Here is a 26729-nt window from a genome sequence, read left to right as displayed (position 1 = left end):
GAGGGTATAGACTCGTTCCTATAAATGTTTACCGATGATGCAAAAATTGTGAGAAGAATCAAGACAGATGATGATAGACAGAGACTACAGGATGACCTGGACAAGCTGGAGGAGTGGTCTAGAAAATGGCTGCTAAGTTCAACTCAGGAAAGTTCAAAGTAATGAAATTAGGCAAAGGGAGCAGAAGGCTGAACACAAGTTACCATCTGGGAGGTGAAATTCTAAAAGAGACAAATAGAGAGAAGGATCTGGGGGTTGATATCACACCGAACCTGTCCTCAGAGGCTCACGTGAAAAGGATATTCTTAGCGGCATATGCTAGACTGGCCAATATAAGAACTGCCTTTAGAAACTTAAGGAAGGAATCGTTCAGGACCTTGTATACCACTTATGTCAGCCCTATCCTAAAATATGCAGTTCCAGCTTGGAGTCCATACCAAGCTAAACACAAGACAAAGTTAGAGGCGATTCAGCGGTATGCCACCAGACTTGTCCCGGAACTGAGAGGTATGACCTGCGAGGAAAGGCTAAAGGAGCTGAAACTCACGTCCCTGGAAGACAGAAGAGTAAGGGGAGACTTGATAACCACCTACAAAATTCTCAGGGGAATTGACTGGGTGGACAAAGACAAACTCTTTAGCACGGGCGGAAAACGAAGAAGGGGACACAGGTGGAAGCTGAGTACCCAAATGAGTCACAGAGACATCAGAAAGAACTTTTTCCGTGCCATAGTAGTTAACAGATGGAATGTATTAAGTAGTAATGTGGTGGAGGCTGACTCCATACACAGCTTCAAGTGTACATATGATAGATCCTAGTAGGCTCAGGAATCTGTACACCAGTTGATTGACAGTTGAGAGGCGGGACCAAAGAGCCAGAGATCAACCCCTGCAAGCACAACTAGGTAAGTAAAACTAGGTAAGTACACACATACAGTTATACATACCCTAATTAATCCTTTAAAACCTCCATGATCTCGCTCTGAGGACAGTAGCAACACTACAGGTTAGCCTAAAGGACATTGTTATTTACGTATATTCCGGAGGCCCCGCCTGAGACATCAGCCTTCCACCAACTTATCACCCTCAGGAACACCCCAGACCCCGCCTCTCCCGCCTCCCCCACACTCACCAGGACAAGTGGACCTCGCCAACCCTGGGACAGCGACGCTATACACCCAGGTCACCAGCGCCCACCACCAGGGCACGAGGACGTCACCAGCAGCAACAGCCACACTCTCGCCCACCAGGTCACGGGGTCACCGCCACGCCCGACACACCACCAACAACACACACCACACCAGCATGTGCCTGTTCATGTGTGCTGTGACGGCACCTGCAGTTTGGACGGCCGCGGACTCTTCCCCTGAGAGGATGACAAGAGGAGTATTAATGATTATTGTCGGTGTTATTGGTACTGTAATACAAGACATGCTTCACCAGGCTCATCACCACTCACCAGGCTGATCACCACTCATCAGGCTGATCACAATTCACCAGGCTGATCACCACTCACCAGGCTGATCACCACTCACCAGGCTGATCACAATTCACCAGGCTGATCACCACTCACCAGGCTGATCACCACTCACCAGGCTGATCACCACTCACCAGGCTGATCACCACTCACCAGGCTGATCACAATTCACCAGGCTGATCACCACTCACCAGGCTGATCACCACTCACCAGGCTGATCACCACTCACCAGGCTGATCACCACTCACCAGGCTGATCACAATTCACCAGGCTGATCACCACTCACCAGGCTGATCACCACTCACCAGGCTGATCACCACTCACCAGGCTGATCACCACTCACCAGGCTGATCATCACTCACCAGGAACATTAGGGATCACAATATGCACCAAGACTCACTATATTTACCGGTTCTTACTCCGAGAAATCCCATTATCGTGAGATATCAATGAACAGCAGCCGTGATGTGGGATCGAACCGATGTGCTGAGTGACTAGAGCCTGCCTGGGAACACCCAGCGCATAGGTTCGAACCCTCAACAGGGCTCCCGTGGATTTGTTTACGATCACCACCAGTAGTCAAAGGTTGACATTAAACTGCTAGTCACCACGCTCTTAAGGGGGACATATTGCGTTTTTTTAAATGTTTTAATGTCAACCAAACTTTTTTGACTAGTTGTATATAAAATTTGGTTCAACTGGCCCAAGTCTCAGCATCGTAGAGAATTACGATGATTAGAATAAATAGGGAGAGTTTTTTTTTAATTATGTTTAAAAAAATTCCAAAATGGTAAAAAATTAACATTAAACAAAATGTCAACTGATATCATGTCTATGACTCTAAGCTATCACAATAGCATATAATAAAATATTTTAATATTCAGTTTTATGGCAAAAAAAAAAATAAAAAAAATAGATTTTTTCTCAATTTTTGTTCATATTTTTTATCAGCTGATTTGCAAGAAACTTATACACCTTACAGAACGTATGCCTATCTGTAAAGATGCAAATTTTCGAGGAAATTGATTGAAGTCAACTTCAATCACAGGTGGCAGAGTGTTTTTGATCTTATTTATTTTCAAGAAACAAAAAATTACATCTCCTCTTTCATTTTCTCAATTTACATGAAATTTACATCTTATATGTAGAGATGACGTCACTCCTCTTCTTCTTGAGGTTATCTTGAGATGATTTCGGGGCTTTTAGTGTCCTTGCGGCCCGGTCCTCAACCAGGCCACCACCCCTTCAGGAAGCAGCCCGTGACAGCTGACTAGCACCCAGGTGCCTATTTTACTGCTAGGAAATAGGGGCATAGGGTGAAAGAAACTGTGCCCATTGTTTCTCGCCGGCGCCTGGGATCGAACCCAGGACCACAGGATCACAAGTCCCGAGTGCTGTCCGCTCGGCCGACCGGCTCTCTATAACATTTATAAAACAATTTATTCGTAAGTTCATTTATTGATTTTATAAATATTTGCAAACATGAAATATTGGCATGTATTTTTTGGGGGGAACTTTGACTACTTGTATTAGTAAAACTAAACATATTTTGGATAATCCATTTTAAAAATCCTTTATTATATGCTAATATGATATATGAGTGTCTTAGAAATGATGTCATTTGAAACTTGTGGTTGTAGTTAATTATTGAAAATGTGTAAATTTCGTCGGAAAAACATTAAAAAAATATATCTTCCTTTCTATATAGGGTGCGATACTGAAACACAGAACAGTTGTAACCCTTCGTATATACAACCAGCAAAAACAAAAGTTAGGTTGACATTAAACAACATTTAAAAAAAACGAAATACGCCCCCGACTCGCTTAGCACCAAATACTTCAGGACTCACCATTCACCACGAGCACCAGGACTCACCGCGTGCACCAGGACTCACCACGTGCACCAGGACTCACCACGTGCACCAGGACTCACCACGTGCACCAGGACTCACCACGTGCACCAGGACTCACCACGTGCACCAGGACTCACCACGTGCACCAGGACTCACCATTGGCCACGTGCACCAGGACTCACCACGTGCACCAGGACTCACCACGTGCACCAGAACTCACCACGTGCACCAGGACTCACCATTGACCACGTGCACCAGGACAGAGGCGGCGTCAGCGTACTGAGGGACACAGGTGTAGTTGCCAACGTCGGCCTTGCCAGCCCGCGTGAGGAACAGCTTGGACGTCGTCCTCGAAGGTGTCTTCTCTATCTCTACACTCACGCCACCCCTGTCGGAGGCACGGTGAGGCACGGTGAGAGACGGTGAGGGACGGTGAGGCGTAGGTGAGGGACGGTGAGGCGTAGGTGAGGGACGGTGAAGGACGGTGAGGGACGGTGAGGCGTAGGTGAGGGACGGTGAGGGACGGTGAGGCGTAGGTGAGGGACGGTGAGGGACGGTGAGGCGTAGGTGAGGGACGGTGAGGGACGGTGAGGGACGGTGAGGCGTAGGTGAGGGGCGGTGAGGGGTAGGTGACAGTGAGAGACGATAGAAACAGAGACACAGTAAAGATATAATTAAGTAAAGTGAGAGACTGTGTTAGTTAAAGTTAGAGAAAATGAGAGATTATAAGACACTGTCGACAGACGATGAGATAGAGAGAGAGTGAGAAACAATGAGAGACGTACTTCTCCCATTTCATCACCTAGGGTGAGAGTGAGAGAAAATATGTTAATATAAAAAGTATGAAGAAAAGTGGGAATCGACTCTAATGTGGTGAATTAAAGATATTTATGGCAACGAAGAGGTCAGGGGGCGGTCACTGTTATCATGCGAGGCGGCTTCTGTCTATAAGCGGCTTCTATCTATATGCGGCTTCTATATATTATCATGCGAGGCGGCTTCTGTCTATATGCGGCTTCTATATTCTGTCTCGCAGCTTCTATATATTATCATGCGAGGCGGCTTCTGTCTGTAAGCGACCTCTTCCTCTCATGTGCTTAAACTTTCACTTAACACGTTGAACTGAATTCCTTCCTGTATTGTTGTCTGGTGAGGTGTTTTGTGTGGTGTCGGGCTTAAGGCTTGCCACCTGCTGAAAAGTTCAATATGGCCACCACAAAAGTTTACTGACCAACTAGAAAGTATACTTTACGTATGAACATTGTCCAGGAGTAAATAATACTCTCAGGGCATACACTGAAAAGCTGGGAGTTCCCCCCCCCCCAAGTTGTATGATTTAATGAACATTTCAGACCAGGTAAAAGTTTGTGTTTATAAATTTTATATTTAGTTTAATTGTTGTCGATATTTCTTCAAATATTTGTTTCTTTAATTTATTCCAAAATATCAAATTCTCAAGTTAAGACTGAAATAAACTCCTAAAAATTTCGTCGATATCTTCTATTTAATTATACTATTTTATTATAGTACCATGGTAAAGTTGATCAATGAAGAATCAAGTCAAGAAGAATCCTTAATATTATGACTTTGCATCCATCTCCGTTTTTTGGGATAAAATTTCATGGAACTCTGACACTGCTACACCTTAGATAATTTACCTCATGGAAGGGAGGGAGTTAATAAGGGAAAGCTCAAAGCCATTACGACTATATTGCACTTGGAAGGGGTCAGGATAAGAATTTGGAATGGGACGGGGAAAAGGAATAGTGCCCAACCATTCATGGGCGATCGGGGATTGAACGCCGACCTGCATAAAGCAAAACTGTCGCTCTACCGTCCAGCACAAGTGGTTGGGCTAATTTACTTCGAACATAATTAGATTTTACATTATTCTCATATTTTGAAAATGAACATTTAATCTCATTATTATCAACAAATTTACATTTTTATTAGACCTTAGAAATTTAAATGGAATATTAAGTTTTAAGGTATATTGTTGATGCCCACAAAGACGCTTCTCCTGAGAGTTATGGATAGTTCCCTATCCCTATCTCCTGAGAGTTATGGATAGTTCCCTATCCCTATCTCCTGAGAGTTATGGATAGTTCCCTATCCCTATCTCCTGAGAGTTATGGATAGTTCCCTATCCCTAACCACATACTACTGCTATCCATAAGTAAATTAATGAAAAAAATAAAAAACTTTCAAACAGTCGGAGTTGCTTTGGCTTTTTCAACCATCATCTTCAGAATAAAGTGACATGATGAGAGACATTGAGAGAAAAGTGACCTATTACGAATGAGAGATCAGGACAGGGTTCATTTCCCACTCCTCTCCTGTAAGTGGTAAGTGAGGGGGGGGGGAGGGGTATGACCCACCTGGGGGGACACCCACATGGGGACACACCCACCTGGGGACTCACTCACCTGGGGACACACTCACCTGGGGACACATTCACCTGGGGACACACCCACCTGGGGACTCACTCACCTGGGGACACACTCACCTGGGGACACACCCACCTGGGGACACACTCACCTGGGGACACACCCACCTGGGACACACCCACCTGGGGACTCACTCACCTGGGGACACATTCACCTGGGGACACACCCACCTGGGGACACACTCTCCTGGGGACACACTCACCTGGGGATTCACTCACCTGGGGACACACTCACCTGGGGACACACCCACCTGGGGACACACCCACCTGGGGACACACCCACCTGGGGACTCACTCACCTGGGGACACACTCTCCTGGGGACACACTCTCCTGGGGACACACCCACCTGGGGACTCACTCACCTGGGGACACACTCTCCTGGGGACACACTCACCTGGGGACTCACTCACCTGGGGACACCCTCTCCTGGGGACACACCCACCTGGGGACTCACTCACCTGGGGACACACTCACCTGGGGACTCACTCACCTGGGGACACCCTCTCCTGGGGACACACCCACCTGGGGACTCACTCACCTGGGGACACACTCTCCTGGGGACACACTCACATGGGGACTCACTCACCTGGGGACACACTCACCTGGGGACACACCCACCTGGGGACTCACTCACCTGGGGACACACTCACCTGGAGACACACTCACCTGGGGACTCACTCACCTGGGGACACACCCACCTGGGGACACACTCACCTGGGACACACCCACCTGGGGACACACCCACCTGGGGACACACCCACCTGGGGACACACCCACCTGGGGACACACTCACCTGGGGACACACCCACCTGGGGACTCACTCACCTGGGGACACACCCACCTGGGGACACACCCACCTGGGGACACACTCACCTGGGGACTCACTCACCTGGGGACACTCTCCTGGGGACACACTCACCTGGGGACACACCCACCTGGGGACACACTCACCTGGGGACTCACTCACCTGGGGACACACCCACCTGGGGACACACCCACCTGGGGACTCACTCACCTGGGGACACACCCACCTGGGGACTCACTCACCTGGGGACACACTCTCCTGGGGACACACTCTCCTGGGGACACACCCACCTGGGGACTCACTCACCTGGGGACACACTCTCCTGGGGACACACTCACCTGGGGACTCACTCACCTGGGGACACACTCACCTGGGGACTCACTCACCTGGGGACACACTCACCTGGGGACACACTCACCTGGGGACTCACTCACCTGGGGACACACTCTCCTGGGGACACACCCACCTGGGGACTCACTCACCTGGGAACACACTCTCCTGGGGACACACTCACCTGGGGACTCACTCACCTGGGGACACACTCACCTGGGGACACACCCACCTGGGGACTCACTCACCTGGGGACACACTCACCTGGAGACACACCCACCTGGGGACTCACTCACCTGGGAACACACTCTCCTGGGGACACACTTACCTGGGGACTCACTCACCTGGGGACACACTCACCTGGGGACACACCCACCTGGGGACTCACTCACCTGGGGACACACTCACCTGGAGACACACTCACCTGGGGACTCACTCACCTGGGGACACACCCACCTGGGGACACACTCACCTGGGACACACCCACCTGGGGACACACCCACCTGGGGACACACCCACCTGGGGACACACCCACCTGGGGACACACTCACCTGGGGACACACTCACCTGGGGACACACCCACCTGGGGACTCACTCACCTGGGGACACACCCACCTGGGGACACACCCACCTGGGGACACACCCACCTGGGTACACACCCACCTGGGGACACACTCACCTGGGGACACACTCACCTGGGGACACACCCACCTGGGGACTCACTCACCTGGGGACACACCCACCTGGGGACACACCCACCTGGGGACACACCCACCTGGGGACACACCCACCGGGGACACACCCACCTGGGGACACACCCACCTGGGGACACACCCACCTGGGGACACACCCACCGGGGACACACCCACCTGGGGACACACCCACCTGGGGACACACCCACCTGGAGACACACCCACCGGGGACACACCCACCTGGGGACACACCCACCTGGGGACACACCCACCTGGGGACACACCCACCGGGGACACACCCACCTGGGGACACACCCACCTGGGGACACACCCACCTGGGGACACACCCACCTGGGGGCACACCCACCTGGGGACACACCCACCTGAGGACACACCCACCTGGAGACACACCCACCTGGAGACACACCCACCTGGGGACACACCCACCTGGGGACACACCCACCTGGGGACACACCCACCTGGAGACACACCCACCTGGGGACACACTCACCTGGGGACACACTCACCTGGGGACACACCCACCTGGGGACACACCCACCTGGGGACACACCCACCTGGGGACACACCCACCTAGGGACACACCCACCTGGGGACACACCCACCTGAGGACACACCCACCTGGGGACACACCCACCTGAGGACACACCCACCTGGAGACACACCCACCTGGAGACACACCCACCTGGGGACACACCCACCTGGGGACACACCCACCTGGGGACACACCCACCTGGGGACATACCCACCTGGGGACACACCCACCTGGGGACACACCCACCTGGGGACACACCCACCTGGGGACATACCCACCTGGGGACACACCCACCTGGGGACACACCCACCTGGGGACATACCCACCTGGGGACACACCCACCTGGGGACATACCCACCTGGGGACACACCCACCTGGGGACACACCCACCTGGGGACATACCCACCTGGGGACACACCCACCTGGGGACATACCCACCTGGGGACACACCCACCTGGGGACACACCCACCTGGGGACATACCCACCTGGGGACACACCCACCTTGGGAGACACCCACCTGGGGACACACTCACCTTGAGAGACACCCACCTGGGGACACACTCACCTGGGGGAGTCGTAGTCGAGTGGTTGGGTGTCGCGGAACCAGGCGACAGCGCCGACGTTGTCGGAGTGGGTGTTGACGACACACGTGAGACGGATTGTCGACCCCTTCTGGATGTACACCTCCGTTGGCCCCTCCACCCGCGCCTGCTGCACTGTAATACACCGTAACCTTCGTTGTAGCGACCCAACCGTCACTGTGACGTCCAAAACTCCACGGTAACATCATATGTCTCACTGTAACGTTATGTCTTACACTCTAGCATCATAAGCCTCCCTCTAACGTTTTATCTAACACTGTAATATCATAGGCCTCATTGTAGCGTCACGTCATGCACTGTAATATCATAAGCCTTACTCTAACGTCATGTCTTACACTGTAACAGAGTAGCCGTATATGTTAGGGAAAATTTGAAATGTAGTTTCAAACGGAATGAAAACTGAGATACACACATAAACTATATGGATAGAATTAAACGAAAAAAAGAAATAATCTTATAATTGAAGTTATATACAGGCCACCAAAATTAGGCAGAATGGAAGCAAAGCATCTATGGGAAGAAATATCTAGAGTATCTAAGTCTAATAGTATTTGTGTGATGGGTGACCTTTATTTTAGTGGAATAAATTGGTTTAACAGAACAGGGAATAATGAAGCAGAAGATTTTCTAGAATTAATTGACGATTGCTTTCTTAAGCAACACATTAAGGGACCAATGCGGGAAAATAATATTTTAGACTTAGTATTAACTAACAGGGAAACACAAATTAATGACATCGAAATAGGGAGTGAGCTAAGGAACAGGGATCACAAAGAAATCATATTTAGTATATAATGGAATAGATTTGAAGATTAAAATTCTGTTAAGTGCCAGATTTTCGAAAAGCTGATTTTAATAGCCTAAGAATTTTTTGGAATGAAATAGATTGGAAAGTCTTGGGCAGGGGGGAGGGGGGGTTGACCGGTCTTGGAGCAAGACATGAACCCAGTGACAGGTGACGTAAAAAGGGATTTCGATGTGGATTCAAAATATAACTTATATAAAAATATTCTAAGCAAAACACAGGAACATAGTATACCATACAAATTGAATAGATTGAATACTAATGACCAGAAATGGATAACAAATGATCTGAAAAACCTTATAGGTAGACAGAGAGCTTGGTACAAAGAGAGAAAGAATAGGGAAGTCAGTTTAGAACAAGAATTCGTCCAACTGGTAAGAAATGTTAAATAAAGAGATAAGGAGGGACAAAAGGAGACTATGAAGTTAGCATAGCAGAGCAAGCAAAGACAATTCCTAAAGGTTTTTTTTGTTACATCAAACAAAAATTAGGGAAGGGATAGGTCCATAAAAAACTGAGACAGGTCAGATAACTGATAACGACGAAGAGATCTTAATTTTATGCCTTCAGCCGAACAAGTCTACGAGGGTAGGGAAGAGGACTGGTTAACTAGTTTAGCATTTACCAAGGAGGATGTTGTTAAACAAATAGTGAAACTCAAACCAAACAAATCCCCAGGGCCAGACGAAGTGTTTGCCAGGTTGCTTCACGAATGCAATGAGAAGCTTTGCGAGCCACTGTCTACCATATTTAATAAATCATTAGAGTCAGGCAGAGTGCCAGAGTCGTAGAAGGTTGCTAATGTGGTTCTAATTTTCAAGAAAGGAAACAGATCACTTTTCTAAAAAAAATCTGCCAATTAGCTTAATGTCTATTTTGGGAAAGTTACTTGAATCGATAATTGGAAATACCATTCATCTTCGTCTTGTAAAACATAAATTAATAAATGATTCACAACATGGTTTTACAAATGGCCGTTCACGTTTAACAAATTTGCTCTCATTTTGTTCTAGCGTAGTTGAGGCAGTTGATAGTGGTAAGGATTGTGATGTTGTGTACCTTTACTTAAGCAAAGCTTTTGATACAGTGCCACATGAAAGACTGATTAAAAGGATAGAGGCTCATGGTATTGGGGGTGCTATATAAAGTGGGATTAGGTTATAGGCTATACCAAAGGAAACAAAGAGTTAGTATAAATGGGGTTAAGTCAGATTTGGAAAATGTTGTAAGTGGATTGCCTCAAGGCTCAGTCCTGGGACCTCTGTTATTCATAATATATGTAAATGATTTAGATTCAGGTTTGAGTAAATGTAAGGTTTTGAGGCTAGGTTATGATAACAGAGTTACAAGATACGAGCTAGATGGTGTTGAGATTGCAAAGTCGGATTGTGAAAGGGATCTGAGAGTTATGATTAGTAAGAATTTAAAACCAAAAAATCAATGCATAAATGTTCGTAATAAGACAAATAGGACACTGGGATAAATTTATCGAAGCGTTACTAATAAGAAACCTGGTGCTTGATCTGGTTAGGCCCCATTTAGATTATGCAGTTCAGTTTTGGTCGCCGTACTATAGAATGGATATAAATTCACTAGAACGCGTCCAGCGTAGGATGACGAAGTTAATTTCCCAAATTAGAAACCTGTCTATGAAAAAAGATTGACAAAGCTTTAATTACATTCTCCAGAAAGACGAAGAACTAGGGATGACATGATAGATTTTTTACAAGTGGATGAATGGGCATAACCAAAGGGGATATTAATAGGTTATTAAAATTATCTACATAAGACAGAGCAGAACACAAAGCAATGGGTATAAGTTGGATAAGTTTAGATTTAGGAAAGACTTGGGTAAATACTGGTTCGGTAACATGGGTGTTGATTTGTGGAACCAATTACCGCATAACGTGGTGGAAGTGGGGTCCCTCGATTGTTTCAAACGTACGTTGGACATGTATATGAGAGGGATTGGGTGGTTATAAATAGGAGCTGCCTCGTATGGACCAATAGGCCTTCTACAGCTACTTGTGTCCTTATGTTCTTAATATCAAAAGCCTCACTGTATCGTCATGTCCTTCACTGTAACATCCTAAGCCTGACTGTAACTTCATGTCTTATACTGTAACATCATAAGCCTCACTGTAACGTCATAAGTTTCACTGTAACATAATTTCTTACACTGTAACATCATAAGCCTCACTGTAACGTCATTTCCTACACTGTAACATCATAAACCTCCCTATAACATGTTCTACACTGTAACATCGCGACTTTCACTGTAACAGATCATTACCTCGTAATATATGCAAGTTGTACACCTCTGCTAATTATGGATATTATTAGGAAACAAAACAATATTCAGCTCAGCATTATGCATCATCAAGATCTGATGGTTGGGCAACTGTGCATGCTGGTGGCCACTCCCCAACTGTGCACGTCAAAGTGGTTACTGTGCATGCTGGTGGCCACTCGCCCACTGTGCACGTCAAAGTGGTTACTGTGCATGCTGGTGGCCACTCCCCAACTGTGCACGTCAAAGTGGTTACTGTGCATGCTGGTGGCCACTCCCCAACTGTGCACGTCAAAGTGGTTACTGTACATGCTGGTGGCCACTCCCCAACTGTGCACGTCAAAGTGGTTACTGTGCATGCTGGTGGCCACTCCCCAACTGTGCACGTCAAAGTGGTTACTGTACATGCTGGTGGTAACTGTGCATAATGATGGCAACTGTGTACGCTGATCACTGAAATAATGAGCAAGAACTCTGCAAAAGAATTAGTGGTTTTTAAGAGGCTCTTAAACTCTGCTTCACTTTTCGCCTTAATGAGACTGAACTCATCACAAAGCCCAGCAGTTGGACAAAATTATTATCCGTGTTTTAACGAGGATAAGAGGAGACAACTTAAACGTTAAGTCAAGAAATTGTCGAGACAGAATCTATAACATTCAAGGTTATCTTGAGATGATTTCGGGGCTTTTTTTTTTTTAGTGTCCCCGCGGCCCGGTCCTCGACCAGGCCTCCACCCCCAGGAAGCAGCCCGTGACAGCTGTCTAACACCCAGGTACCTATTTTACTGCTAGGTTCGTTGCTTGTTTTAAATAATCATTACCGTCAATTTCGTATGTTGTTTTAAAACTAAAATCCTTTTAAATCAATTGTTTTGAAGAAAAAAAAAATGGATTTTTTCCTGAAAGAACGATCGACGGAATAAGCGAAACGAACAAGAAACGCAACTTTTCGCCTAGACTAATGACTAAAGCTTTGAACGTAATTGAACGTTCAATGATTAAACAAACAGCTTTCTTATGAATTGTATTAAGAAATTTAGTAGTATGGATGCTTTCCAGATACGAGAGCAGTGGCCCATTCGAGGGTGAATATGACTTTTGTAGACTTTTTGTAGAATACGGACTCTCGTAGATGAGTGAAATATGTTTTCACTCCACAAAAGGCGTTCCATGTTATTTTGGGAAGCACTCAAGGCCTACACTGAGGTGTTTAAAAACCCGCCACATGTGCCTGTGCTTCCCAGTATTAAAACCCGCCACATGTGCCCGTGCTTCCCAGTATTAAAACCCGCCACATGTGCCCGAGCTTCCCAGTATTAAAACCCGCCACATGTGCCCGTGCTTCCCAGTATTAAAACCCGCCACATGTGCCTGTGCTTCCCAGTATTAAAACCCGCCACATGTGCCCGTGCTTCCCAGTATTAAAACCCGACACATATGCCCGTGCTTCCCAGTATTAAAACCCGCCACATGTGCCTGTGCTTCCCAGTATTAAAACACGACACATGCCCGTGCTTCCCAGTATTAAAACCCGCCACATGTGCCCGTGCTTCCCAGTTTAAAAACACGACACATGTGCCTGTGCTTCCCAGTATTAAAACACGACACATGTGCCCGTGCTTCCCAGTTTAAAAACACGACACATGTGCCTGTGTTTCCCAGTATTAAAACACGACACATGTGCCCGTGCTTCCCAGTATTAAAACACGACACATGTGCCTGTGCTTCCCAGTATTAAAACACGACACATGTGCCTGTGTTTCCCAGTATTAAAACACGACACATGTGCCTGTGCTTCCCAGTATTAAAACCCGCCACATGTGCCCGTGCTTCCCAGTATTAAAACACGACACATGTGCCTGTGTTTCCCAGTATTAAAACACGACACATGTGCCTGTGCTTCCCAGTATTAAAACCCGACACATGTGCCCGTGCTTCCCAGTATTAAAACACGACACAGGTGCCCGTGCTTCCCAGTATTAAAACACGACACATGTGCCTGTGCTTCCCAGTATTAAAACCCGACACATGTGCCCGTGCTTCCCAGTATTAAAACACGACACATGTGCCCGTGCTTCCCAGTATTAAAACACGACACATGTGCCTGTGCTTCCCAGTATTAAAACCCGACACATGTGCCCGTGCTTCCCAGTATTAAAACACGACACATGTGCCCGTGCTTCCCAGTATTAAAACACGACACATGTGCCTGTGCTTCCCAGTATTAAAACACGACACATGTGCCCGTGCTTCCCAGTATTAAAACACGACACATGTGCCCGTGCTTCCCAGTATTAAAACACGACACATGTGCCTGTGCTTCCCAGTATTAAAACCCGACACATGTGCCCGTGCTTCCCAGTATTAAAACACGACACATGTGCCCGTGCTTCCCAGTATTAAAACACGACACATGTGCCCGTGCTTCCCAGTATTAAAACACGACACATGTGCCTGTGCTTCCCAGTATTAAAACCCGACACATGTGCCCGTGCTTCCCAGTATTAAAACACGACACATGTGCCCGTGCTTCCCAGTATTAAAACACGACACATGTGCCCGTGCTTCCCAGTATTAAAACACGACACATGTGCCTGTGCTTCCCAGTATTAAAACCCGCCACATGTGCCCGTGCTTCCCAGTATTAAAACACGACACATGTGCCTGTGCTTCCCAGTATTAAAACCCGACACATGTGCCCGTGCTTCCCAGTATTAAAACACGACACATGTGCCTGTGTTTCCCAGTATTAAAACACGACACATGTGCCTGTGTTTCCCAGTATTAAAACACGACACATATGCCTGTGTTTCCCAGTATTAAAACACGACACATGTGCCTGTGTTTCCCAGTATTAAAACACGACACATGTGCCCGTGCTTCCCAGTTTAAAAACACGACACATGTGCCTGTGCTTCCCAGTATTAAAACACGACACATGTGCCTGTGCTTCCCAGTATTAAAACACGACACATGTGCCTGTGTTTCCAAGAATATTAGCGGAGGACAATGTTTGTATTCGAGTGGCCACTGAGCATATTTGACTGAAATTGAAGTTGATTAAACTGCAGAGAATAACAGCACCTGAAGTTTGAGCAACAATGCAATGTTGATTCATCATCCTTAGAACGGAACGAAATTGATATGTTGTGGGGATTCTTAAGAAATAATAAGAAAATAGTAAGCAATAAAACAGAGCCTTATTCGACCAGTTTCCGTAAGATAAAGCATGAGTTGGATGTCTGCAGAAGCAGCCACAAATCTCTCTGACGCGGGTAGTAAACAATTTTAGGAAAACTTGAGGAAATTTTAGAGATTAGGACATTTACTAAAAGTTTACTTTTATCACGAGTGAGGATCACCAGTAGAATTTTTATTACGTAAACCATACTGATGATCAGAGTGAAATCTGCAACACAGTTAGTGTTTAAGAAGTTTTTCATTAAGGAATTTTGGATGGATTCCTTCCCAGAATTGACATTGAGTAAGACTTTGAAAGAGGTAGATTTTGAGACAAACATAGAATGAAGGTTCCGATATGAGCAATAATACTGTCAGAGACTTGTTCCACAGACCTGTAAATATCGCATGACTCAAAACAAAAATTGAATTTATATATTACTAATGTGGGTCCAATCCACTGAAAAATGTCAATGTCTAAATGCCAACGAGGATGTTTATTGACTGATAATGAAATTGCTATCAAGCTAAGGACAAAAAAAGATTATAGACCCTAATAGATCGAGACAGGAAAAATATATGGTTTGTGGAGCATGTGCGTGTTAAATCTATTGAATGTCCTTCATATATGCACTTACGAATCTAAAATCGGTAGCACTTCATATGATGAAAAAACTGTCTAGCTTGTTTAAAGCTAATACATGGACGGGGACGGCCGCATCCCACAAAGCCACAGAAGTGGCAGCTTCACTGTACTGTCCACACACGGCAATGTGGCACAGACACGCACTTCTCTCCTCACAGTTCCAAGGTAGCAGAAGGGTCTAGGGCTCTCCTTCATACGTTACACTGGCATCACAATAGGCAAAGATCTAATTGATTTACCTACCACTGCATAGCTTGCCCACTTACCTTCAACACCCAGCATGATGGGCAGGGAGATCTTGGGGCTGGTGGAGACCTGGCACTCGTACACGCCCGCGTCTCTGAAGGTGACGGGGTTGATCTCCAAGTACCACTGCTCGCTCTCTGGTGGGTGGAACGCCTGAGATGGGCCCAGGGTAAAGTACTGAGATTAGGGAAGACTGTGTGGGAGATTAGCGTGGGAGGTCATGGTTGTGTGGGAGGTGGGCGTAGGATGTCACGGAGTGTGTGAGGTGGGCGTAGGAGGTCACTGTTGTGTGGGAGGTCACGGTTGTGTGGGAGGTCACGGTTATGTGGGAGGTGGGCGTGGGAGGTCACGGTTGTATTGGAGGATAATATATTAAACCAAAACGATAGTCAAGAACTTCTAAATTCAATGTTATTTACTCAGCAGGTCACAAAACTTCTCAAGACATAGCGGACAATACCTTCACCACATGACCCTGTCATCACTGTAAACAGACAATACGCAAAAGAAATTAACCTAACAGCAATTTACAAACAGCATACACGTATTGTATCATCAAATGTTGTATTAAGCGGGAGAGCCGCTTACAGAAGGCACCAGTGATGGGTACCTTATAAGACAGTGATGGGGTACCTTATAAGACAATGATGGGTACCTTATAAGCCAGTGATGGGTACCTTATAAGCCAGTGATGGGTACCTTATAAGCCAGTGATGGGTACCTTATAAGACAGTGATGGGGTACCTTATAAGACAATGATGGGTACCTTATAAGACAGTGATGGGGTACCTTATAAGACAGTGATGGGGTACCTTATAAGACAGTGATGGGGTACCTTATAAGACAGTGATGGGGTACCTTATAAGACAGTGATGGGGTACCTTATAAGACAGTGATGGGTACCTTATAAGACAATGATGGGGTACCTTATAAGCCAGTGATGGGTACCTTATAAGACAGTGATGGGTACCTTATAAGCCAGTGATGGGTACCTTATAAGACAGTGATGGGTACCTTATAAGCCAGTGATGGGTATCTTATAAGACAGTGATGGGTACCTTATATGCCAGTGATGGGTACCTTATAAGACAATGATGGGTACCTTATAAGACAGTGATGGGTACCTTATAAGACAATGATAGGTACCTTATAAGCCAGCGATGGGTACCTTATAAGCCAGTGATGGGTACCTTATAAGACAGTGATGGGGGTACCTTATAAGACAATGATGGGTACCTTATAAGACAGTGATGGGGTACCTTATAAGACAATGATGGGTACCTTATAAGACAATGATGGGGTACCTTATAAGCCAGTGATGGGTACCTTATAAGCCAGTGATGGGTACCTTATAAGACAGTGATGGGGGTACCTTATGAGACAATGATGGGAACCTTATAAGACAGTGATGGGTACCTTATAAGACAGTGATGGTGTACCTATAAGACAATGATGGGCACCTTATAAGACAGTGATATGGTACCTATAAGACAGTGATGGTGTACCTATAAGACAGTGATGGGTACCTTATAAGACAGTGATGGGTACCTTATAAGACAGTGATGGGGTACCTATAAGACAGTGATGGGTACCTTATAAGACAGTGATGGTGTACCTATAAGACAGTGATGGGCACCTTATAAGACAGTGATGGGTACCTTATAAGACAATGATGGGGTACCTTATAAGCCAGTGATGGGTACCTTATAAGACAGTGATGGGTACCTTATAAGCCAGTGATGGGTACCTTATAAGACAATGATGGGTACCTTATAAGACAATGATGGGGTACCTTATAAGCCAGTGATGGGTACCTTATAAGACAATGATGGGGTACCATATAAGACAGTGATGGGAACCTTTTAAGACAGTGATGGGTACCTTATAAGACAGTGATGGGTACCTTATAAGACAGTGATGGGCACCTATACGACAGTGATGGGGTACCATATAAGACAGTGATGGGAACCTTTTAAGACAGTGATGGGTACCTTATAAGACAGTGATGGGTACCTTATAAGACAGTGATGGGTACCTTATAAGACAATGATGGGGTACCTTATAAGCCAGTGATGGGTACCTTATAAGACAATGATGGGTACCTTATAAGACAATGATGGGGTACGTTATAAACCAGTGATGGGTACCTTATAAGCCAGTGATGGGTACCTTATAAGCCAGTGATGGGTACCTTATAAGACAGTGATGGGGGTACCTTATAAGACAATGATGGGTACCTTATAAGACAGTGATGGGTACCTTATAAGACAGTGATGGGTACCTTATAAGACAGTGATGGGGTACCTTATAAGACAGTGATGGGGTACCTATAAGACAGTGATGGGGTACCTATAAGACAGTGATGGGGTACCTATAAGACAGTGATGGGGTACCTTATAAAACAGTGATGGGTACCTATAAGACAGTGATGAGTACCTTATAAAACAGTGATGGGTACCTATAAGACAGTGATGGGCACCTATACGACAGTGATGGGGTACCATATAAGACAGTGATGGGAACCTTTTAAGACAGTGATGGGTACCTTATAAGACAATGATGGGGTACCTTATAAGACAGTGATGGGGTACCATATAAGACAGTGATGGGAACCTTTTAAGACAGTGATGGGGTAACTATAAGACAGTGATGGGCACCTATACGACAGTGATGGGGTACCATATAAGACAGTGATGGGAACCTTTTAAGACAGTGATGGGTATCTTATAAGACAGTGATGGGTACCTTATAAGACAATGATGGGGTACCTTATAAGACAGTGATGGGGTACCATATAAGACAGTGATGGGAACCTTTTAAGACAGTGATGGGGTACCTATAAGACAGTGATGGGTACCTATAAGACAGTGATGGGGTATAAGTACCTTGAACCTGTCGTCTGTGGTGTAAGTGAAGATTCCCACCGTCAGGATGTGCAGGTCTCGCTGCCTGATCCAGGACACCTGGCGCCGCCACACACACAAGAAAGCAAGACGAAAATAATACATTTTATCTCGCCTTGTTTGGCAAATTATTCATTTTTGTATTACATGGAAACCAATTAAATTACATATAGGTTAACACAAATATGTAGATGATGTGTACAGAGAGATCACAAGCCTAATTATCAAGATTAGATAAGTAATTATGTAAAAAAATCCCAATGATTTGAGAGCAATTGGGAGGGATATGTGGACAAGAAGCTGGGATATGAGAAGGAGCTGGCATATGAGAACAGGGAGCTGGGATATGAGGACAAGGAACTGGGATATGAGGACAAGGAGCTGCGATATAAGGACAAGGAGCTGGGATATGAGGACCTTCTGGATTAATAGTGCCCAATCCCTAGGGGGGCCATCGGGTGTCGAACATCGACCCCTGCAAAAAGCTCAGCCGTTGCACTCTACCGATGAGCCCAAGGGGATGGTCCACCAGGATCCAGTCAGATACAACGTTAAAACACACGACGAAGGAGGAACTCACATCCTTGTTGCCAAGGTTGAGGACGCGACAGGGCAGCGAGGCCTTGTGACCCACCACGGCCGTCACGTTGGTGGAGGAGAGGTCGCCGAAGTAGGCCGTGTGGGTGTTGGCCTGACCCCACGTGATCTCCGGGGCGTTCTCCTCACTCTCTCCTCCTGCAAAGGTCACCAGGTTACTGTGAGTCTCCAGGTCTGCGCCTCTGGGTGGGGGGGGGGAGATGTTCAAGGTTACCAGGTCTTACTATAAGTGAACTTTAAGGTCACCAGGTTACTGTGAGTCTCCAGTTCTCCGCCCCTGGTGGAGAGAGGGGGTGGGAGGGAGATGCTCAAGGTCACTGTACTACTGAAGTTCTTTAAGGTCACCAGTTTCCACAATATGGGGTCATCAAGATCACTACGATGTCTTCAAGGTCACCAGTTAAGACTATGGTGTATTGAAAGCAATCAGATCTCATTATAATATGAACCATCATGTCTTACTATGTGAATCTGTAATGGTCTCTAGATATTACTATCAATAATGTGGCGACAAAGTCCCAGGAATCATTATGTGTGATTGTTAAGGTCACCAAACCTTTCGGTATGTCGCTCACAAGGTCTTCAAGTATGTCATATTGTGGGTTATTAATCCGGTCAATAATCTCCACGTTAACATAACTAACCGGAGTTAAAGGCGTGAATCCGGATTCATCCTTTATCCAGATCCGCCTTTAGTTGTGTTCGTAACTCTCAAGTTACTCATTATTAACTCATCAGCATTCGCCCAAGACTCACCGTCTTGGGCGAATGTTGATGAGTTGGCTGAATAATGATATATGTCCGGAGAGATCACCTATCAACAGGATCAAGTGTCATTCTTCAAACCATCCAACATGCTGCTACAAGGGTGACCTTGCGGCCGACTAGTAGAACATGTACACACAGATGTGTAACCATATGTACACAGAGATGTGTATCTACATGTACACAGAGATGTGTATCAACATGTACACAGAGATGTGTAACCATATGTACACAGAGATGTGTATCTACATGTACACAGAGATGTGTATCAACATGTACACAGAGATGTGTAACCATATGTACACAGAGATGTGTATCCACATGTACACAGGGATGTGTATCAACATGTACACAGAGATGTGTACCTCGCTTCATGGTGTGTGTACCCTGAGAGCTTACTTTGGTTGCTGCTGAGTCAATCAGTATTTGTGGTTGCCTTAATAACCCTCCAGATGTTGATAAGTATTAATGTCAGCTGTAAACCACACCAGAAGTACCATCAGAAACATCATGTCCAGCATCATCACCAGGCCCCCACCATCAGTAGCATCACTACTAGCACACAACCATCACACACACACTCGAACAATGGTCGAACAAATGGTTGTTAGAGTTTAACCCAAGCAAATGCAATGTAATGAAGATTGGTGTATCTGGTGTATGATGATACAAGGTATCATTTGGAAGATGAAATCCTTCAAGAGACTGAGAGAGAGAAAGACCTGGGGGTTGATATCACGCCAGATCTGTCCCCTGAAGCTCATATCAAGAGGATAACATCAGCGGCATATGCCAGGTTGGCTAACATAAGAACGGCCTTTAAAAACCTATGTAAGGAATCTTTCAGAACTTTGTATACCACATATGTCAGACCAATCCTGGAGTATGCGGCTCCAGTATGGAGTCCATATCTAGTCAAACATAAGACTAAACTGGAAAAGATTCAAAGGTTTGCCACCAGACTAGTACCCGAACTGAGGGGTATGAGCTACGAGGAGAGACTACGGGAGTTAAACCTCACGTCACTGGGAGACAGAAGAGTTAGAAGGGACATGATCACCACATACAATATTCTCAGAGGAATTGATAGGGTAGATAAAGACAGGCTATTTACCACAAGGGGGCACATGCACTAGGGGACAGGTGGAAATTGAGGGCCCAAATGAGCCATAGAGAAGTTAGAAAGAATTTTTTCAGTGTCAGAGTACTAGACAAATGGAATGCATTAGGAAGTGATGTGTTGGAGGCTGACTCCATACACAGTTTCAAGTGTAGATACGATAGAGCCTAGTAGGCTTAGGAACCTGTACATTAGTTGACTGACCGTTGAGAGGCGGGACCAAAGAGCAAGAGCTCAACCCCCACAAACACAACTAGGTAAGTACACCCACAATCCCCCTTTCCCTAATATCTCTCATCTCATCTCCCTCCACCTCCCCCCTTTAGCCTCCTCACCTTCTGTCTCCCCCTTTACCATCTCACTCTCTATCTCCTTCCTCTCTCTCGTCATTTTTCTGATCCTTGTTGTCTAACACTAACACTATGAAACAAAAAGGTCCAAGTATGATGGAAGGATAATAGAACACAGGTGGGGGAAAGGGGTAGGGTGAGTCATACATGGAGATGATTGCTCAGGCATAGAGGGAAATCAGATGGGAATTGAAAAACATGAGGGAAACCATAACTAAACTACAGATGGAACTAGGTGCAGCACAGGAAGAATACAAAATAAAACAAGCCCTTCTCAGACTTAGGCCCAGGCAACCAACCCCCTAGGAAGCAGGAGATATAGCAATGGCAGGGACCCATACAATGGGTGCCACCTTTGCTGAAATGCTAAGGAAGAGCCCAGAATCCATGTCCACAGTCAAGGAAGTTGCAATGAAAGCAGCAACTTCACGGGAGGCAGCTAGATGCACGAGCCCATTAATGGAAAGGAAAAGAGTTATAGTCGTGGCAGGTATTATGGAACAAGAAGGTTCCAGGAAGGAAAAGTGGAGGGCTAAGGACAAAGCTACAGTGTTAGGGATACTGAAGGAAATACAAATGGAACGGGTTGAACAATGCATATAAAAGTTTTTCTGGATTGGCCAGGACAACGAAGATAAAAAATCGATTAATCAAGGTAGTATTCAGGAACGAGGCCACCAAAGAAGACATCCTAGTAAAGAAGAGCAAACTGAAATATGTAAGGAAATTACATACAGGTATTCCTTCAGAGGGACATGTCCAGGGACGAGATAATACAGGCAGCAGATGCAAGAGAAAGGTGCAAGGAGAGGGAGCCAGGGAACCTCAGACTCAAACCCAACAATCCCAGAGTGAAGTGGGAAGCCCCAATCCAGCAATTCAGGAACCCCAGAGAGGACCGCAACACCCCAACATGTCACCCCATATGAGCCCCCCCCCCCTCCCCCACCTCAAGCACAAACTCTCCCTTCCCCCTACACAAAGCCCACCATACCATCCAAATCCACCCTCCCCTCTTACCTAGAGTACCCTCTGCCTCCCTATCCCCTGGTCTTCTTCCTGCCTCAAGCAGGCCCAGGCAATATTTAAACCATTAAACCATGCATCCCCCACCACACCTCCCCTCAAACCCCTGTTAACTACTCCACAGGAGGACGAACCCTCACCCTGAGCACTCCCTTTCTCCCCCACCCCGAGCAGTCCCTGCCCCCACCCAAACCCTGAGAACTCCCTGATCCTCCCCTCCCCCACCCCTTATTCTTCTTCCTCTCCCACACAGGCCGGGCAAGATCTAAGCCCTCCATCCCCCACCCCACCTCCCTCCAAACCCCTGGTAACTACCTCTCAGCAGGAAGAGCCAACCCAAGTTTCCCTGGCCATGAAACGGATTCCTACACCAGTGCAGAGGGTATGAGAAAATAGATAGATAGAGGAAAGTTAGCTTCAAGGTTATGTACTCAAACATTGATGGGTTTACTAACAAAGCAAGTGGAAAGGCTGCAGGAAGAAAACCCAGAAGTAACAGGACTCACAGAAACAAATTTGTCAGGTGTCATAACAAACGCAGTGTTTCCACAGAACTACTATACAGTAAGGAAATAGTGGGAAGGAAGAGGAAGAAAAGGAGTGGCTTTGCTGATAATGAAAGACTGGAGTTTTGAAGAGATGGAAATTCTGGGATGTGAAGGATTCAGAGACTGCATAATAGGATCTGCGACTATAGGTGGCCCTAAGATAATAATAGCAGTAATTTACAACCCTCCACTGAATGACAGAAGACCCAGACAGGAGATCGATAAGAAAAACATGGCAACCAATAATATAGTAGAGAGAGCTGCATCAGCTGCCTGCAAGAATGAATCCAGAAACTTAATCATGAACGAGTTCAACAATGAAAAGATAGACTGGGAGAATTGGGACCCACATTGAGGTACAGATACATGGAGAACTAAACTCTTGGAAGTGTCAACAAGAAACTATCTGAGCCAACATGTCAAGGGACCCACAAGAATGAGAGGCAATGACGTACAAGCTAGATTCGACCTGATATTCACCTTGAATGAGTCAGAAAAAAAGGGAAGTCAAATTTGAACCTCCCAGGAAAATGAGTGACCACAGTGTATTGATATTTGAGTATCTGGTGGAGGCAGGGATAACCTATCCAAATATGGGATCGGGAGGGAAAAGGCTAAAATACCAGAGAGGAAAATATGACGAAGCGAGGAACTTCCTAATGGGAATACCATGGGAAACAGAATTCGAAGAAAGGACTGAACAGAATATGATGGACTACTTCACCCACAAGTGCCAGGAAGCTGCAGACAGGATTATCCCAGCCCAAAAGGAGTAAATGAAAAATAACAAAAGAATCCATGGTTCAATCAGGAATTGCCCGAAACGCATTGCGTAATAGTGGCTTTAGGCATTGTATGTACTAGCTCTATCTATATATCAATCCATTAATGTAACATCACTTGTATGTATATACCTTACCTGAATAAACATCTGAATCTGAATCTGAATCTGAATGTAAAGTAGCGAAGCAATTGAGTACAAGAACATGGAGAAAATACAGGGACAGCAGAACACCGGATAACAGGGAGAAATACCTTAGGGCCAGAAATAAATACCTCAGAGTGAGAAGAGAAGCTGAGACACAAAACAAAAGAGAGACGGAGCAAAAACATCTCCACAGCCACATTAGGAGGAAAACAACAGAGAGGGAACAAGTGATGAAACTCAGAAAAGGGAGGGGGGAGAACAGATACACAGAAAATGACATAGAGGTGTGTGAAGAACTCAACAAGATATTCCAGGAGATCTTCACAATGAAACAAGGAGAAGCCCCTACACTAAATGAGGAGGCGGCAAACCAGGCAACCTTGGAGAAGTTTGACCTCACCAGTGATGAGGTCAAAAGGAATGTGTTGGATCTGATTGACAAAGGCTGTTGGGCCTGACAGAATCTCACTACGGATACTAAAAATGGGTGCAGAGCCACTACGTGTGTTGCTGTCTATGGTTTATAACAGGTCACTGGAAACAGGAGACAAGCCAGAAAGTTGGAAGACAGCTAATATAGTCCCAATATACAAAAAGGGTGACAGGCAAGAGGCAGTGAACTACAGACTAGTTTCCCTAAATTGTATACCATGCAAGGTGATGGAGAAGATCGTGAGGAAGAGGCTCATAGAGCATCTGGATGGAAATAGCTTTGTAACACACTACCAGCATGGGTTTAAGAGATGGTAAATCGGGCCTCACAGGCTTAATAATATTGTATGACCAGGCAGCAAAAATTAGACAAGAAATAGAAGAATTGGCAGACTGCATTTTCTTGGACTGTCAAAAAGCCTCAGACACAGTCCCCTATAAAAGGCTGCTACAAAAGTTGGAGCAACTGGCAGGAGTAAAAGGTAAGGTTCTCTAGTGGATAGGAGAACATCTAAGCAACAGGGAAAAAGCGAGTAACTGAGACGGAGGGAGACATCAGAGTGGCGAGATGTCACCAGTGGAGACCAGCACAGCTTTTTACTTGGATCCATCCTATTTTCAATACATGTAAACGATCATCAAGAGTGTATACACTCATTCCTCTCAGTGCAGACGATGAGTCACAATAACGTGGCTGAGGTATGTTGACCAGACCACACACTAGAAAGTGAAGGGATGACGACGTTTCGGTCCGTCCTGGACCATTCTCAAGTTGATTGTAAGAACAATCGACTTGAGAATGGTCCAGGACGGACCGAAACGTCGTCGTCCCTTCACCTTCTAGTGTGTGGTCTGGTCATCATTCCTCTCAATGTTTGCTGATGATGCAAAAATTATGAGATGACTTAAGACAGACGAAGATAGACAGAGACTACAGGACGACCTGGACAAACTAGAGGAACAGTCTACATCCTCCCTTTCATGCTCGTTGTCGTCGTTGCCACCCTCTCTGCCTCTTTTCGGCAATAGGAAGGTGCACCCCAAGGTAGTGTTCTGAGCACTACACATTTTCTGGTTGCCCTCAATGGTCTTCTTTCCTCCCTTCCTTCTGGTATCTTCTCCGCTCTCCGTGTAGACGATCTTACGCTTTGTTGTCGGGGTGATGATTCGCCTCTCCTTCAACGGTGGCTTCAACTTGCGATTGATGCCGTGTCGTCTTGGGCCATCGATAATGGCCTCAAGTTCTCTACAAGTAAGACTTGTGCTATGAGTTTTACTTGGAAGCATGTCGTTCTTCGTCTATCTTTGACACTTTACGGTCATTCCCTTGTGTTCAAGGATTTCGCTAAGCTTTTGGGGATAATCTTTGACACTCGTTTGTCTTGGTCACCTCATATCTCTTACCTCTGAGTTGAATCCTCTAAAGCCCTTAACCTCCTTAAAGATTTGTCGCATACTTCTTGGGGAGCGGATAGGCGCATGCAATTCTCTTTACATTCCTCTCTCATACTATCTAAACTCGATTATGGTTGCCCTGCTTATTCGTGAGCTTCTCCTACTACTCTTCGCCGTCTTAATGTTTTGCACCATACTGGGTTACGCCTCAGCTCTGGTGCCTTTCGTTCGACTCCCGCCTTCAGCTTGTATGTTGACACTGGCTTCCTGTCTCTCCAGGACCGCCGTGATCGCTACTGTCTTCTCTTCCTTGCGCAGTTCTTACAACACCCTCACTCTTGCCTATGTCATACATTGACTTTTACTTCTCCTGTAGGTCCTGTTCCCTTCACCACCTCCCTCTTTCTGTCCCGGTTGTCTCGCCTACAATTTTTTTTTGTTAGTATTACCGATATTTCTCCTCGTGTTGTTCCATTCTTGCCCCCGTGAAGGGTCCCCCTTCCTAAATTTTGTAAATCCCTGACCCACATCACTAAAGCCCTTACCTCTCCTACAGTTCTGAAACGCCTTTTCCTTGAACACTTTTCTTAATACTCCCGCTGCATACTCTATACTCTATAATACTCCATCTTCACCGATTGGTCTAAGTCTCCAGACGATGTAGTCTACTCTGTTGATTTTCCTGACCACACCTATATGTGTCGTCTGCCTCCGGAGACTAACATCTTCACGGCAGAACT

At 46.1% G+C, this 26729-nt stretch overlaps 1 protein-coding gene across 1 annotated transcript; it reads right to left on the bottom strand.

The window, feature by feature from the left end:
• Nucleotides 1-1258: 1258 nt before the first annotated feature.
• Nucleotides 1259-25881, bottom strand: LOC123765661 (protein sidekick). The gene is made up of 7 exons (XM_069333748.1): nucleotides 25548-25881; nucleotides 19409-19563; nucleotides 18811-18888; nucleotides 15946-16078; nucleotides 8723-8873; nucleotides 3569-3717; nucleotides 1259-1365 (listed from the first exon to the last, which is right to left on the bottom strand). Exons 1-7 carry the CDS (start codon nucleotides 25879-25881, stop codon nucleotides 1259-1261), a joined length of 1107 nt encoding a protein of 368 aa, XP_069189849.1.
• Nucleotides 25882-26729: the final 848 nt, after the last annotated feature.

Source organism: Procambarus clarkii, chromosome 30 (genome assembly GCF_040958095.1).
Source record: "Procambarus clarkii isolate CNS0578487 chromosome 30, FALCON_Pclarkii_2.0, whole genome shotgun sequence".
NCBI classification, from domain to species: Eukaryota; Metazoa; Arthropoda; class Malacostraca; order Decapoda; family Cambaridae; genus Procambarus; species Procambarus clarkii.
This window is presented reverse-complemented; position numbering and strand designations above follow the sequence as displayed.

Bases quoted from the DNA above. Each gene is read 5' to 3' on its own strand.
- LOC123765661 (XM_069333748.1), bottom strand. From the start codon at position 25,881: ATGCTTCCAAGTAAAACTCATAGCACAAGTCTTACTTGTAGAGAACTT. The intron at 18,889-19,408 runs GTGAGTTCCTCC...TGGCGGCGCCAG, and splicing joins TCAACCTTGGCAACAAGGAT to GTGTCCTGGATCAGGCAGCG. The intron at 3,718-8,722 runs GTGAGTGTGTCC...TGCCTCCGACAG, and splicing joins CTCGACTACGACTCCCCCAG to GGGTGGCGTGAGTGTAGAGA.